Here is an 18,177-nt window from a genome sequence, read left to right as displayed (position 1 = left end):
ACTATAAGACACAAAACTTTAGTTTTCTGCAGGGTTTTGTTAACTTGCATATATTTTTTGACGCTTCACTTTTGTTTATAGTTGCACTTCAATTACAAATAGTTGTCGACTGTCCATTTAATTGTGAATATTATCCCTGAAAAAATTTTATCTTTGTAACCTAACAGTCAGTACATTCATGCTGATTGTAGAAAATTTTGTTTTAAAATTTCCTCATGTTTAACATTGGTTATATATACAGTAAACTCTCGATTATCCGGGCCTGGATTATCCGGTTTTTGGATTATCCGTGCTTGATTTTTTTATGAAGTTGTAAAAAAAAAAATGACGGGGTGTAGCTACGCCGGGACTGCGCTGCGTGTTTTTTTTTTCTGCTGTGTCAGAAAGCTATTTACCTGACCCTTCAGACCCTCATTCCCCTGCCACCTTCACCCGTCAATTTGTCACACTTTAAACCAAAAAGGAATGCCTTGACTGCTGCTTCCGGCTTAACTCCCCCCCCCGGTTTTTTCATTTTCTTTTCGAGCGTTCTTTTCACAGCGCCCCGCCACGCTAAAAAAAAAAAAAAGGTTCCTCTACCCAGGCATCAGAGTGAGTCTCTTTTCTTATCTTTTTTTAAAAAAGCCTCTATCAGTCTCTATTTTTCTGAAATCAGTCTACACTGTCTCTTTTTTGTTCTTGAACTGAAGAATTTTTAAAATATTCATAAATTTGCTCATTACTAATTTGCAAAATACTACATTACTGCAGAATGCAGAGCATGCTTGACCTTTCCTATAGCCCGTCCCACTCTTAGATTGCAGTACACGGCTTATGGCGCGCGCTGTTGCCTAACACATTACGAATTTCAGGAGATGCGTGTCTTTGTAATTTGGATCGATCAAGAAGCATTTTAAGAAATCATATCGTAATTTATAATATTTTATACTATTACACATATAAATTTGTAATAATGCCACTTTTATGTAAATTTCAAATAAAAACTACCTATTGTAGATGAAAATTGCTTATAGTTTTCTTTTATGTTCTAAAAATCCCCACATTTTCATGGGCCCGATAAATGCCGTATTTTTGGACAAGTCATGTCCAAAATAATAAAAAAAATACGGTAATGGAAATTCTCAGTCGAGTAAGTTATGGGAAAAATCCGAACAATTGGTTCGAAACGGGGAATATTTTTTAAAAAACAGAGAAATCGCAATAACTCCCATAATATGAATAATATCGAATTCATTTTAACGTATGATAACTCGGATTACCTAATGCCGAAAAATATTTTCTAAATAAATTTTTGATACGACCAGCCATAACTGAATGGGTTCGAAAAAAAATTTCACCGGACAAAAAAAAACGTAACTGCCTTAGTAGACACCTTATCAAATCTGTTTAAATTGTTTGTAAATATCATAATTATTTTCCAAAACTTTGTCTAAAACAATGTTTGATAAGATGCTTGGTGTTGAGAAGGATAGAAAAATAATTCAAAATTTTGTACCTTGATCGCTATTAAATTCCTTCGTATTTATTTCATACATTTTACATATTATGTTCAAGAATCGATTAAAATATTTTTGTTGACTAAGGAAGCTATGTATTTGAAATTGCTTGTAGGACAGAACCCCACTTATCTAAACACACGACCCTGTTTCCTCTTACGACGGCAGCACGCGCTCTTGTACTGATAAGACACATCTTTAACAGCTATTTCCACGGAATCTGTAGAAGCAATTGAGATGGAGCTGCTTTTAAAAACTAATTCAATTCATTGTAAACATTTTTCTCGTTTTCGTCCCCCATCTATCTTTAATAGAAAAAAAAATTTCCGCTGGTCAACTTTTTGATGTGTCAGTTTGTGAGAAAATGCATTTCAATATATTAAAAAAATTATTTAAGTGAAACCTGTACAGTTTTTGTCTTATCATTTGTTCGGTGGCGTCCTAAGGCTTAATTTACGAATAAAAAAAATCTGAATGAAATACACATGTATGTTTTCTTTTTTTGATGTGAAACATATCAGAATACTTAAAAACAGTTCACAGCGAATAAGTTATGTTTTTTAATTTTTTCGGACACTTAAAATATTGTTAAGTATTCAAAATAAGCATTGCCTGATGCGTATTTCGATTCTATACAATATGAAAAAAAGCTTGGTCCAAAAATTAAAATTTTAAATTTCGTTTGATATTTGGCAACAACGCACGAAGAAAGAAGGACAGTGCTAACGGCAATCGGCGTGTGTTAGAGAGAGAGAGAATGCGCCCATTTACTTCCACACTGCAATCTAAGAGTGGGATGCTCTATACCAATAACTGTATGGAAATCAATCTAAATCTAAATAAATTTGTTCGTATCAAGTTACATTACAGAGAAATTGCATTTATTGTAATATAGTTTACCCTCTGGTTGAGGTCCTGGCTGTGGTATTCATTATTAGCAGGCAGTGTATCTCACATAACATAATGTGTTGGAGGGATTATAATCTGGTTAGAGAAGATCCCTTCTAACCAGTGATGGTAACAGTTAATGGAGATAGGCATTAGCTGACCTTAAGCACAATTTTTCTCTCTTAATGTAAGTTTATGACTACAGTGGAACCCCTGAATTAAACTTTTCTAGGGGAAAACTGAAAATGGTGCAGTTCAGAGGAAAGTGTAATTGAGAGGAAAGTAAAATTTTACAAAAAACTACATGGAGTTATTCTTCAAGTCAACGCTTGCTGTAATAACAATTTTCAATTTTTTACAGCATTAACTATATTATTTTTGTTTTAACTTTAGTAGTTAATGTCAACCTCAAAACTTGAGTAAAATAGTTATAGGCCTAACATTTAACAACTTGATATTTTGAATTTACTTTAAGCAGCAGCAATAACACAAACAAATGGGATGAAATTAACAATGCAGCAGCAATAACACAAACAAATGGGATTAAATTAATATTTTAATGAAGACACAGGAATATCCATTGTTGTATTTGAAATATTTTTTAAATGATCTTTATTTTTTGTATGTTCCCGTTCCGTTTTCTTAGTGCTTGTGAAATTAAGATTTATAATAGTGTTTCTTTGGATGAGCCGGGGAGGGGGGAGGGCAGCCAATCCCCATCCAAAGCCAAAAATGAATTGTTCAGTGAGATGAATGAAAATCAAAGCTTAAACTCCACAAAAAAATATTTGTAACTATTCTATTAACAAGAAACAATATCTTGCCGCGCGAGGTAGATAAATAAAATGCAATAGCTGGAAGGGGAAAAAAAGGTGTATAATATTGTGCTGTGGTTCAGACACTTATTTTGTAGTGACCCCGGATAATAGGTCGTTAAAAGGGTGAAGGGAGATGCTGAGTTGAGACTGCCGCCGCTCTCCCTCCCGTAGCAATAAAGGGGACAGGAGAAGGATGGCGGCAACACAGTGCCAGTATGTTTACGGTCCAATAAGCTGGGACACGGTATACAAAGCCTTTGCTTGTACTCATAGAATTCTACTGAAGAGACACACTTTTGCCAGTAAATACACCATTTTTAAGTGGTGAAACGGATTATCCGGTTTTTTTTATGGGCATTCAATTATCCGGGCATCGGAAGGTCCCAATTAACACAGATAATCGAGAGTTTACTGTAGTTATTTAAAATCCAGCCTTTGATACAAAAAAAAATCGTAGACAAATTTTACTAAAAGGTCCTGAAATTGGTTCACCTGGTATTTTTAAACATCCTGTAAATCCGAAATTTTATGGTTCAGCACATCCAGTATTAATCTAGATGCTCACATTCAGGTTTTTTCTGGATAGATTTCAGCTTTTGACCTTGGCTGCCAGGTCACAATGCTGCCCTGCCGGTGTCATTAGTTCACTCAGAGTTTATCGTTACCATTTATTTTTATTTCAGTACCGTTTTTTCCATTTTTCGGTTACATTTTACAATTGGTTATTTCCATTAAAACTATATTGAAGTTCGATAATCCTGTTAAAATCGCTAATCTGGTATGGCCAAGGTCTCAAACATGCCGGATTATAGACTCTTCTCTGTGCTGAAATACCATCTCACATCACTGTATACGTATCTTTTAGAACTTCCTCTTAATCCTTTAAATCAATATTTTTGAAAGCAAATACTAACTGAAAAGTAATTATTAAAATGAAGAGTAGATGCTATGTTTATACTATTTCAAGACCTATGTCAAGTTTATTATGTAATTAAATTGTGTTATCTTTAAAAGATTTGTGCAATGGGAGTGCATGACTTTATGTAAGTTTTTGGACATACGCCATTGCTAAGAACTTTTTCTGTTGAAGAAAAACTAATAAATAAAATAAATAAATAAAAATACCCAAAAAAGACAAAAAACACACAAAATTAAGCAAACAATTGCTGTTGTCAACAAGGATATGAACACAAAATATTCCGAAACAGGAATATGGTCAACAAACAAAGAAAAACAAAGAAAATTGTACTAAGAGAACAAAAAAAAAAAAACCCATAAATGATGACAACACAAAAATATTGAACCCAAAATAATTCAGCACAACAGTTGAAACGAGACAAAAACACGACAAAACGAAAAGACAAACAAACACAAGAGTTTTACCAAAACAGAAACAAGCGACGTTTCGGGAACTGCTATCTGCTCCCGTCCTCAGGCAGAGACGCACATGGTACGGAAACACAGGTGCAACATTGTTTGCTAAGGATGTTGTCTCTGTACTGCCATAAATACAAGCTTTACTCTTGTATTGAAAGAACACTCCTGTAGATGTGTACTTGATAATTAAACATTGCTGCGTTAAATACGTACTGTTACTGCAGTGCATGTTATTAAGGTTGTAGTCATTCGTAAAAATTATGTCAATACCAAATGCCAATAAATTCACAAGGGAAATTAATTGTAATAGGTAGTCACTGTTATCTCCAGGCATTCCATTAAATTATATACTTCTATGCTTTAACAAAGCCAAACTTCGTAAGTCAAATGACAGAAATGTTTTGTGGATTAAAAACTGTTCAAACCAAGATGGCACCTTTCTGTTCCTATAACTCCGCCGTAACACTGTGTGTAACCTGTCTTCTTCCCACACCAGGGGTATGTAATGAGCACTTGCGTTTGCAGGTACGGCAGGAACTTCCAGCAGATATCCCGCTTCGTACCTGGCCGCACGCCCATACAGCTGCGCGACAGGTACAACGCCAGTCTGGAGAACACAGAGCAGTTCACGTGGGACGAAGCTTGTGATGAGAAACTGGTCGAAATGGTTGAAGAGTTTGGTCAGTCTGCGTGGGCTGCCGTAGCCAGGTCATTCAGTGGCTTTAGCAGAGTGCAGGTTAGTAGTGATAGTGAATGCCACAAGAGGAAATTATATTTGTATGTAAACTACGAATTGACTAAAGTTCATGTACACAAATATAGGTATATTGTATTGGTCTGAATATAGATGGGCCTACCTTTTTTTGTTGATTTTAGTAATTTTGAACTCTAGAATTTATCTATTATCCAATAAAGAATAAGTAAAATTGATATACACATGCACTGTCACAATGGTAAAGCAAAATACTGTAATGTGAAAAGAAGTTTCTCAAGGAATTTAAATAATTACACTTGTTGTAAAAACTTTATCATAAGAGTTAAATTGCATTATTTTTTAAGTAAAGTGCAAAATTATTTAAACTTTAAGAAGGAAATTTTTTTCTAATTGAAGTTCTTAAAAACATTAAAAATTATTTTTATGTTGCAGTTAAGTGATGGGTCGGGTCCATACTTAAGTTTTCTTGTTTGTGTATACTGGATTATTTTTAATTAGATTGCAAATAAGGGATACAAAATTTTATAATCAATAACTTCTATTTAAAAAAATATTATATTACCATTAGTGTTGTGCGAGATCTCGAACCTCGAGAAAAATTTCGAGAAATATTGCATTCTCGAACAGCGAGCGAGAAAAATAATTTCTCGAAAAAAAACGAGAATTTTTTTTTGGTACCGTTAACAACTCAATTTGGTATGGAAACTAAATTTGATATTGATAGTTGTATTTTTATATGTTGAACATTACACACACACACTGCCATTATTTTAGTTAAAATGTTTTAAAAATACCAAACGCGTCTGCCTGTTTGAACGAATAATGATTTGGCGGAACACAAAGCAAACATGATGCAATCATTAAGAGATATTAGACTAGCCGATAGTCAACCATTCAAAACCTTTATCAATAACCGAAACTGTGAATAAACACTGTCTTATGAAATTCCAATTCATCCTGAAAGAAAAAATGCAGTATTTAATTTTTAAATTACGTAAGCGTAATACATAATAAAATACGTTCGAACCTAACTTACAAAATTGGTTTTGTTTACATACACGTTATTACGGTAAAGTTATTAAAAGCATTACCTTTAATTTAGTCATAATATTTTATTCGGTAATGTTTAATAGCATACTGAAATGTTGATTATTACGGCAAAATACAAAATTTACTTTTTAACGAACAAAAGGGAATGGTGGTCATGCTACCAGACCGAGTCTACTTTCCAATAAAAGACTGCGCAAGTCATGTGATTATTAAATGGACTGGAATGTAAAGGAATGGATTGAAAACGCAGAACAATTCACGCCCTTGTATTACGTAAAATTACGTGAATGTGTGTCTTTAAACCAGTTGAAAAGGCAGATTAAATAGTATGTTTATCCCATTTCCTTTTCCACCTTTGTTTCACTCAATTGTAAGACGTCACGAGTAATGAATCCCGCCAAAGCCTCTCTATTATCAATTTCTTTGTTTTCATTACAGTACCAGTGTTTCCCGTTTACGCGAGCTACTCTGCGGGTATGATAAATAATTTGACGCCTGTAAAATGTTATTAGGAATATGAGAATAATTTCCTAATACTGCTTTATCTCTTAACTGCGGCGTAACCAAGTGGAAAAAAAAAGTGTTGCGGGAATATAACAGTTTAACAGAAGTAAACTTTGTTGTCAAATTAAACTTTGATTTTATGGTAAAATGGAAGATGTGGACATATCAGTGTGGCAGTATTACACAAAAAGTGGCGATAAGTCAACGGGAACCACAATTTACATGTTAGCTACTAGACTTTTACCTAAGGAAGTGAATGTTTATTTATAATTTTGTGTAGGCTTACATAACGTGTGGTGCATGTCAGTTGTGCACAGGCAACTAAATTGACATTCTATATGATAAACAGCAGTTTAATGTACAGTACAATATATTTTGAAAGTGATATCTACAGTAAATCTTGATTATTTAAAAATTTCTCATTCTCGTCTCTTTTCTCGCGAGACAAATATTTTCTTTCTCGAAAATTTCTCGAGGCCTAAATCTCATTCTCGCACAACCCTAATTACCATGTTTTATGACATAATCATCACACATTTTATGCTAAGATCTAGTTAGATAAGTAGGGGTGCAATTTTTATGTGACACAAGTATTTTTGTTGAAATTAATTTTTTTACAACAACAAAACTGTTGCATGGAAATTATTTTAATTAAAAAGCAGAATATACAAAAGCACGCCAAACAATTAAAATTAATTAGTCATTCGACAAAAACATATTTTGTATCAACTTAGTTGAAACAAAAACCATGGCCCAAACTTGAGGTGCAACTAACGTAGCATACCATAACTAGGGCCTGGAATTTTTCGCGATCGCGAATTTTGCGAAAATTCGCGCGAATTTCGCATGAAAATGCGAAAAGTAAGTACATTCGCAAAAATCACAACATTTCTATATTACACTGCGAATATATCCCCGAAAAGTACCATTACAGTGGAATCCCGCCGATGCGACCCCCCTCTGATGCGTCCATTCCGTTTATACGACCGTTTTTTTGAGAAACAGTGAAAAATTTGAGCAGAGAAAGTCGAAAATTTGAGTAAAATCGGCTGAAAAACAAGTCTGTTACACTTTGTTGGGCGCTATGTGTTCACGTTTATTTTGGCGAGAGCTGTACTGTAAGCAGGCAGGCATACAAAAGACGGCTAAAAATAGATACCACCCCTCTAGACTGGCCACGCGGCAGTGTCTAGCCGAGCTCGGCGCCTCCACTATCGCACGAAAAGCCGTCTCAGCTGTCACGTTATCTTACCCGCCCGGCGGCTTGACGTCATACGTGACGTGACGCGACGCTACGCTACGCTACGCTTACCTCTCCCATCCACTGCTAATTCTTCAGGGTTCATCCCTCCCAGAGCCATAAAACCATGTAAAAACCAACCCCCGCCTCCCCCCCTTTTTTTTTAACAGCTAACATTTCAACACATTCCCTCCCTTGTTTCAACCTTCTGCGTAAGAAACTGTCAGCATTCTCCCACCGCGCGTGCGACAAAAGCCAGGTTGTATAGTCTATTCTCGGTAAAATAAATATTTTTATGGGCTTATACGACTGTCCTTCGCCGTTGATAAATACTTTATAAGTTTAAGTTATTATGATACAATTTGTTTATTAGTCACAGCAGTTTCTGCTGAAAAATCACTAATACCTCGAATTTTATTGAATAGAAAAATTTAGCAGGGCCGTAAATATATGTATTTTACTGCATAGTTACTTTTCCAGCTGTATTCTGTGTTTTTTTTCTTTTCTTTTTTTTTTTTACGCTGTGAAGGGACGTGGATAAGATAATTGCTTGAGCTCTCAAAATAAACATCGCTGACGGCAAGGGCGGGAGCGTATCCTGTCGGTCTGTCGCTGTGATTATCTACTCCAAAAACATGTCACAGCATTTCAGGATAGCATTGTTCACACTAAGTTTCTTCTCATTTGTGCGCCGGGGTTTGTTCAAGTGGCAACCTCGTGTCCTCCACTCCATTATGCCAATACCGTATTTATTGAATGCAAGCAAACTCAAACTTTTGCACTCAACGAAAAATAAAAATAATATGATGCCGAATTCTAAACTACCGTGCACACTTGGCTGGATATGAGAACGTGTTTGTTGTATTTTGCGAAAAGTGTATAAAATATATCGAAGCAAAAGAATACCCTAATATATTATATTTATCCAAGTTGCGTCGTATATGGTAAAATCTAAAGGTCCAGGTTAGCCAACATAGCTTCTACTAACTTCTCATGTAAGTGAATGCTTCCTTACCGAAGATCATACATTTCCCAGACTGTGAGAAGTTTTGTTTTGTGTAAAGCTAAACACATGTCAGCGGCTAACGAATTTATCTTACCGTAGTTGTTTATTTTGTGTAACTTCGTAAATAGCAAGAGAATAAGCAAATAATGATTTTGCAGGTACAAAATTAGTCTGCGCAGCAAGACTGGGAGTGTGCGAGCATGCGTGACTATCATGCAGCCAGCATCTGTTGTTGACGACACGAGCCGCGACAGCATTCCCAACGTAGTGACATTCCACTGCTGATATTTATTCGCGCGCCAAGTTTAGTTGATTGTTTTCGTAACAGCCTGTATATAGTATGTTGCAACATATTTCTGTCTAGAGTTTGAAAATGCCGAATAATACTTTGAGTGCTCGAGACCGAGCATATCAGTATCAGAAACATGGGTTTTATTGTACTGACAATAGCACAGTGATGTGCAAATTTTGCAACTGTAAAGTTTCATGGGAAAGAAAAGATTCCATTGACAAACACCTAAAGTCGGCTAAGCATGTGGCATCGGCAGCCGAAAAAAAGAAAATTTGTAGTTGCAAACATCTATAGCGTGTCTGTTTTGTGTAACTGTTTTGGATTTAATTGGCTGTTATTATGCATATTAGTCTATTCCTAGTATACATGGATTGTTTATTAAATATGTAAACTATTATATTCAATAACTGCACTATTTAGTCAACATTTAAAATACCGGTAAAATTTCCATTGCATAACGAAAATACCGACTTTAAACAACCGCTTTTTGCATACTGAAAACACCGAAATTTTCCAGGCCCTAACCATAACAAATGTCATCGTAGTTCACACTAACCATGAAAAGGTGTGAGCCTGGCTATCAAATGTATTTTATTTGGCACAAGACAGATTGCACGTGTTTCATGCAATCAGCAAGCTGTCGATATTAGACTAGTGTGTGCACTTTATACAGGCATCAATGTAACCAAACATTAAAGTCCCGATTTTATGGTGTTATTTTTTGATCAATTTCATTTTAAAAATATAAGATTTCGGTGTTATCGGTTTTATTTTTAGTAAAAAGTTAAAATCATCATTTATTAACAAAACTAAATAAAAACAGCATTTTATAACTTACAAGAAACAGCAATATACAACAATACTCAATACAAAAACAGCAACTCAAAAAGATGTATTTTTTCTGTGCTTATCACTATCCATTTACATTTACTGAAATGTAAGCATTGTCAGACTTTCAGCATTTTCTGGTTTAAGATGCTGCCTACGATCACTAACAACTAATGAATATTTTGAAAATGAACGTTCGCAATCAACATTAGATGTAGGGAACCAGATTGCCTTCAGTCCTGCATGGGAAAAGTCACTATAGTCACCTTTCAAGGCACACAAAATTTTGGTAATATCAACACATTTGTTTTCTGGGTTTGAAAGCTCCTCTTTAATTATTTTCTTGAACACTTGATACCCTTCCATAAACACATCAGTGGGAAGTTGAGACATCTTAGGCAAGTTTTGGATGTGCTGACCAAAGTCTGAAGTGTGTATATTCATCCTGCTTACATTTAGTGGATTGAAGAGTCCATCAATTGCTTCAAATGTTTTCCTTGAGGGGTCATTTAAAACAAGTTCAGACAGTTTGTTTTCACATTTCTGGGCTGTCAGCTTTAGATGCAGTGTCAGCTTTGCTTGCTCAACAGTGGATAAATGACTTATCCTTTCATTTACAGAAGATGAGAAAATACCCTTGCTCAGGAGATCAAACTTATTTTGAAGGTTCTTAATTTTGGAAGCTAGCATATGAGCTGTAGGGTAGGAAGAGCCTTCAAGGTAGACAATCAGTTCAGTCAGATGTGCACAGTTGTCTGCCACAAACATTGCCTGAACTTGAACGATAGCTAAATCTTCTGCAGACATTTTATTTAGAAATTTTATTCCACTGTTGTGCTCACTGAACTTTTCAAAGAATTCGACAATGTCTTTGAAATGTGCATTCAAATACACAGCTGCTTCAAACCATGTATTCCACCTGGTTACAACAGGTTGTGGAAACAACTTTTGTTTTGTAGGATCAGCAGGGTATTTTGTTTTGAGAAATTCTAGATATTGATGCTTTCGCTTTCTGGTATTTAAGAAAGCATTTTTCACCTTTACTACAGTCGTGTTGAGCTCTTCAAGATTTGTTTGCCACATAACCCCTACCAAATGAATCTTGTGAGCCCAGCACTGCACATGTTTGAAATTGTCACCAAACAATCCTTCAAGAGTCTTGGCACATTTGGTCATGTACCTGGCAGAGTCAGTTACAAATGCTGATACAAGAGCATAATCCACTTCATACATTTGAAGTGTGTCAACAATAGCACGAGCACATGAAGAGGAATCAGCACAGTCTAATACAACAGATGCAGCAAGGAAAACAGCCTGTGTTGTGGATGGTTCTAGTGTTTTGAAGACAACGTTGAAAACACAGCGACCACCCCTGTCAGTAGTTTCGTCACTTAAAACTGCAACTGGTTTGTTGGTGATTGCTGCCTTAATATCTTGACGTTTCTGTTCTGCAATTGTGGGTACGTATATACTTTTTGCGCAGCCAGTCGTCTGTAGGTAAGTCACCACCACCTTTGACATATTCACCAAACCATTCACGACGTTTGGGATGGTCCAGCTTCTCAACTGAAATGTTTGCTGAAAGAAATGCACATGTAGTTTTTGCTACAAATTCTTCTTTTTCATTCTTAAATTTCTTTCCAATCTCCACTGATTCTGCTATTGATATCTGTCGTTTCAAACTAGAATTCAGATTCACTTTTGCCTTCTTGTGTTTCTCGCTTGCCACGTGTTTTACAAGAGTATCACGGCGCTCATGTTCTAGTCTACAGTTACAGTACCTACACATTAAATTACCGTCACACAAATAAAACCAGTCACTTTTAAATTCTACTGCTCTGTCACTAGGTGATACTTTCGGCTTCGGCATCGCACATACCCTGAATTCTTTAGTTATTTCACGAAACTGCCTTTGTTGTATTTAAAATAACATAACGTTTTTTTTTCTTTTCATAGATTAACATGTTTGCATAATGTGTGAAAACTCTATGGCTAGAGTAATGTTTCAGTGTCGAAAAGTACTAGTATACCATTCTTATTGGAACATGCTCCGAGATTTTGTCCGCGTAATCTTGGTTTCACGTCTTTGCATTGTATGTATCTATGGACTCCATAGTGAAGAATCAAAACAAAGCACGGACATTGTACATATAACCTGTATTTCATTTTATAGTGGTCTAGAATGGAATTCAAAACATGCCGAGTTGATTCCAGCCATAATTATGCTACGGAAACCAGAAGCTTATGTTAAATAAATAATAATAGCTACTGAATGTTGCCTATTTTCGTGTTTTGTCGTGTGTTGACGTGTTTTTCGGTGTTTTGTCATGCGTTTTTCGATATTTCGTTTTATCGCGATTCACCATATAATCGGGACTCTACCAAACATGTATGATGCCAACTAGTGCTTGGCTACATTTTCATCATTTTCATACAGGCTATTCAGCGACAACGGAACAGATAAAGTTTATAACATTTGAAATAGTGTTTGAATAGAATTTTCACATTGGAAACATATTATTAGCATTACATCATTAAGAGAACTCCCTTAAGGTTTTTGTAGGTCTTTATTTTCTGTGTTTGTTTGTATACATATGAGCTTTGCCTGCATCAAAGTTGGTTACATTTTTGGTTAAAGACAATACTCAATAAGCCAAATACATATAGTTAAAACATTTCATGTTTCGTTAAGTGTTTAAATTTGGATTTTACTTTGTGTTTCAGATTCGTCACCGGTACTTTGTCATTGAAAAATGGCGTGAGACTCATGGTGATAATAGTTTTCCTCCAATTCGGTATCATACAACGAAAAGAAACTACGACCCGAAACTTGAAGATATTCTCGGGTCTTACGTCAACATTTCAGAGGAGAAAGCTACAATCATGGGTGACAAGCCATTGTTTCAGATCCAAAATAAGCTTGGCTTGCAACACAAGAAGAAAAGAGCTCGTTCCAAGGCCAGAGCCAGGCGAACAAAATACTCCACCGCACTGGATGCCTTGTACTTGAAACATTTCAGTGTTTCCTATTATTGCCAGCGTTCAACGAATAAACGGGTAGTGGATAAGGAAGTGATTGAAGATGATGGAAATGTTTTGAAGTCTTTACTGACAATTTTCAATGCCGTCTTAAATATTCCTAGTGAACAATGTGTTAAAAAGAATTTCGGCATTAAATATCCAGATGATTTGTGTCTGTTGGAGTACTTGAGAAATGGCACTCTATCAAGTAAAAAAACAGCTAAAGAGCAAAAAGCAGATGAGAACGTAAGAAGTAGGACAGATAAAACCCCAAAAGACATGGAAGTAGTAGACATTACCGATTCTGGAAGCACCATGTCGTACACTGAAGTAGCTGCTGCTGACACACCAGTTACCGAAGTAAACACAGGCATAGCCTCGACTGATCTGATTACAGCCTTGTTGCCAAAGAAATGTAATTACTCTTTGGCCAATTATGTTAACAATAAGGAAAGCATGGTGCCAATACCAGTTCAGGTTCGTAGAGCAGCAAGTTCAGATCATTACAGAAACAAAAAAAGTTCAGCCGCCAGTGTTTTGAGCTCCATGTTGCCACAGAAATGCAGTTATTCGTGGGCAGAGTCATTCATGGGTAATGTCAAAAAGCGTAAAGGTAACAGCAGCTCCACTGCTCGTAAACTGTCGTCTGTATCCTCTTGCCCATCACCACCTGTCGATATTGTTTGTGAATCAGGTGAACCGTCTCGCAGCAGAGAAGATGAGAATAATGTGCTGCAATCTGAATCTATTGTTGTCAATTCTGATCCTAACCTGGTAACTGGAGATTCGAGTGTTCCTATAGACAATGGGATCACGATACGCTGGTGCTTGGTACCTAATTATTCAACGCTTATCGCCTGCAAAACTATGCTCTTATCCGTTGGTCCACTTTTGAGAACTGTTGACGGGAGTAGAAAACGGGAAAAGGCTGAGAAGTTGAGAAAGGAAGACAAAGCTTCTACCAAATTGACTTTGGAAAACATAGTTAAGAGTGATGACCCATTAGCCCTTCAGGAAATGCTCACAGAGTTTGATGTGGACACAAGCCAGAATAATTTGTCAGGAAAAAGCTCGTTTACATATGTGGAAGCAGATGCACTTTGCAAGCAGCGCTTTGTCTCTATCCTCTTGTTCCCAGCACTGGTATCCATCAGAAATCTCAAGATCTGTGATGATGTGTTTGAGCTAGCAAATGATAGCAAGCGATGTAAGAATCAGTATGAGGAAAACATTGTTAAACATAAAGTGGATAGTCATATTGTTAAATTTGTTGATAAGCTTACTGCAGGTAATTTTAGGAACTACCATAGAAGTACGCTCAAAGAAAATGTGCCTGTAATAGATTTAGAGAGTGAAGATGCAGTAATGCAGTCAAATTCAATAGCACCACCGGAAGAGGCAATTCCGAAGAAAAAAAGAGGAAGGAAAAGAAAAGTAGAAAACACCCATGCTGAAGAAACAAGCTCCACATCACAACAAACAGATGCTTTGCCAAAGAAAAAGTATGCCAGTCGTTCTCCTAAAGAACCGACCAGGAAAAGTGAACGGCCTCACAAACCAGTATCGCGATTGGAACATTAATATACATAACTAGTTTTCTTATTTTTCAGAACCAAGTACAGTTTGATCACTGAACTTTTTTTTTTGGTTACTGAAGTGTGGTTATGAACTGTGTTTCATCAAAATATGTTTTTGGTAATCAAATGACTTGTATATACTTATGCAAAGACTTTTTTGTGATTTTACTTAAAATACAACTTTTTGGTAACAGTTGTTATAAGTAAAGTATCCTGTTCTGTTTATATCCTTGTGTGCTTTTGTAAATTGCATAAAATTTTTATATTGTAAAGAAATTGAGTTGATATTTCTGGTTCCATTTCACAGCCAACTGCAGTCTTGCAAACACATGACTATAAAAGCAGATCAGAGGCACAACACTAGGGAGATGAGACATATTTGGTTTTTCATGGTTAAATCGACATTTTTTAAACCCTTGCTTAGTAGTTATTCCTAAATGCTGTGTAGTCTTCCACTGTATGACAAAATTAATCTTTTCACTGGTTTGGTAACTCATATTTATGCACTTATCCAGTAAAAACATTCAATTATTGAGGACACCTCCAATTCTATCAAATACACAACCAAGAAGTTAAACAATTTCAACTGTTGCCAGTTTTGAAATACAGCACCTTTTCTGAGATAAAAGATTTGGCACATTTTTATGATCAACTTCCTACCTGACAGTTGTGTATGAGGCAATTATTACGTTTAATTTTTTGATGTTACAGAAGGAATTATTTTTTTTTCTTTTCAATGTTTTGTTTCAAAAGGGCAGATTGGCGCACATGTGCAAGGTCAGTCCATATGATACTAACCAATAATAAAATAACTTGTTGCTGATGTATTTTATTTTTATTTGTGCAATTTCTGTTTATATATATTTCTGGAAGTATTAAACTTTTTTTAATTCTTTAGGTTTTACAAGCCATCAAGTAACGCTATTTTACAAAATTGCTGATTTTCGAATAAGTATATTTTAAAAAGGACTAAACCAAAAAATCTAAATTTTTATAAAATTCCCTTATAGTAAATGGTAATCAACACATACAATTTCATGATTGTGTATTGATTAGAAGTATTTCTTTATTGATTTAAAAAAAATCAAGAACTACACAAATAAGGTTCAGATCTCCAAATATGTCAGGACACGAAAGGAGCATGTATCTGCAGGCCTAATACAGTGTACTGCAGCTCATTTGTTAATTAGCTGTGCTTGTAAGACGTGAAGTTAGTTCTTTGTCATATAAGGTACTGAAGTGAAGTTCTTTGTTTGGAATTGTGTATGTATATTTTCTTTTATTGTTATGTTAAAAAGGAAGTGAAGTTGAATGTTCTGTTGGTTTATTAGTAAAAGAAGATTGCCTTAAAACACATCATCCATATTCTAAAGAGATTTTTTAACTAAGTGATCTACCTCAAAATTAGAAGACTTTGATAAAGTTAAGAGTTAATCAAAGTATCATTTCTGTTTGTAAGTACCATAGAAATAAGTTTATAGAAAAAATACGATCACAATTTTTTGGAAAAACCTGTAGTAATACATTCCAGAGCCATAACATGTGGTGAATAAAAGTTTAAGAGAAATTAAACTTGAATGGCTAGAAAAGCCAAAACAATCTACAGTTGATTTGATGCTGGTAAAATCACTTGAACCATCATGTTACAAAAAAAAATTATTTAGCTTTGAAGAATATCCCTCAACATGTGACAATGACTGTTGCGGACTTAGAAAAAGTAACTTTAAGAATAAACTCTGTTCATTGCAATTGGATATTTCCCCAGCCACAAAAATAATCAAGCTAAATAAGTACCAGCAGTAACCTTCTTTACAAAAGAAGTCCGTATTGGTTTCACACGTCTATAGTAGCGCTGGATTGAGATATAATTTTCACAAGTTGCAAGCAAATGAATTTTATCGTTCCGACTTTTGCCTGGCAGTCTAACCAGCACGTCCTCTTAGCAAATAGCTTGAGAGTCAACCAACTATAGCAAATAATATATATCAAGTGTTTTTTGTGTGATAAAATAAAAATAGTAATATACATGTGTGCAATTGTGTATCTAATACCAACATTATGAACACACAAAAAAAAATTACCAAACTAAGTGTTCTACTCGGTTCACTTTCATGATGTGTTACCATCAGCGCGGTATCGTCCACGTACATGACAATCGTGCATTCGGGAGGCTTGGGAATGCAGACCTGCCAACTCTCACGATTTTGGTGTGAAGCTCACGATTTTAAGGTCCATCTCACGCCCTCACGCCAAAATAGTGTTTCATCACGATTTTTCGGGGCCCCAAGATTTTGTTTGTAAAAGTTACAAAACAAGTTTTACGAAAGCTTACAGTAACGAGTTTTCATCAATACTCGAGTCACGTAAAGGAAGCAATTTTGCGTTTTGTAGCGTTTGCCGTGCTGATTTTTCTATCTCGCATATTGGAAGAGGAGACATTGTGAAACATGTCGCTACAAAAAAACACAACTAACACATGAAGTGTATTGCTACCAATAAAAAAATTAATTTTGCTGTGAACAGTGATAATAGTGTTACACTAGCAGAATGTTATTTTACATCTTTTAGTTGCGAGACTTTCGACCATTTCCTGACGGACTGTCGTCTGCTAGTGAAACCGTGCGGTTATGATCGTCCTGTAGCGCAAGAGGAAAACATGCTGAAAGACCGTATTGTTCAGGGAAATTTGGTATTCAATGTCTCGAGAGGCGCTATTGCGAATGGAGAATGCAACATTGGTGAAAGTAGTGACACACTGTCGGCTGGTTGAACAGAGTCAACAGCAAACCAAAGAAATTCAGGCCAAGACTTGCTTTCAGGATGGTATAAGGGCACTGGTCGATTTCGTAGCAACAAGAAAGAGGCAATTTGCAAAACCTAGGCCCAATATTCACCCTGCAGCCAGTAGTAATGGTGAGTACACATGTTCCAGGTGCCAAACTAAGCACAAACCCAGGAAGTGCCCCGCCTATGGGGAAAAGTGTGCTAAATGTGGTATCTTAAACCACTTTGCTGTGTCGTGTAAAGTTCGCAGAGTGCGGGAGGTGAAAGTAGAACATTCCTCCAATGAATTGTTGTATTGTGATACTGTAGTCATTCATTCTGTAAGCTCTCATAGTTCTAAAGCCTCGCATCCTAATGAGTGGAGGGAGCAAGTGTTGATTGAAAGCAAGCCAATTGACATAAAACTAGACCCAGGGTCTGAGGTCAATATCCTGCCTCTCAAGTTATTCAAGAAAGTAAATCAGCAGTTTAAAGTTATACCAACGGCTCTTAAAATTGAGGTTTTGGTTGACACTGTTTTTCCCGCCATGGGAGTCGTTGAGTTACTGTGTTCTGTCAAGGGACACGAATGCTACACACAG

The 18,177-nt window shown here is 35.8% G+C and overlaps 1 protein-coding gene across 6 annotated transcripts in view; it reads left to right on the top strand.

Annotated features, from left to right (window-relative positions):
* LOC134527988 (snRNA-activating protein complex subunit 4) overlaps positions 1–17,430 on the top strand; it is a 29,632-nt gene extending 12,202 nt beyond the window's left edge. For 5 of the 6 annotated variants that reach the window (XM_063361131.1, XM_063361130.1, XM_063361132.1 and 2 more), the window contains exons 4-5: positions 5,105–5,315; positions 12,939–17,430. In XM_063361131.1, the coding sequence (XP_063217201.1) occupies positions 5,105–5,315; positions 12,939–14,816 (2,089 nt within the window). In that variant the 3' untranslated portion in view covers positions 14,817–17,430. Of the gene's footprint in view, positions 1–5,104; positions 5,316–9,252; positions 10,164–12,938 lie in introns of those variants that run through there. The other variant, XM_063361133.1, reaches the window with a different exon arrangement.
* Positions 17,431–18,177: the final 747 nt, after the last annotated feature.

The sequence above is a fragment of the Bacillus rossius genome, chromosome 1, assembly GCF_032445375.1.
Source record: "Bacillus rossius redtenbacheri isolate Brsri chromosome 1, Brsri_v3, whole genome shotgun sequence".
NCBI classification, from domain to species: Eukaryota; Metazoa; Arthropoda; class Insecta; order Phasmatodea; family Bacillidae; genus Bacillus; species Bacillus rossius.
Note: the sequence above shows the minus strand (reverse complement) of the source record. Positions and strands in the feature narration are given on the sequence as shown.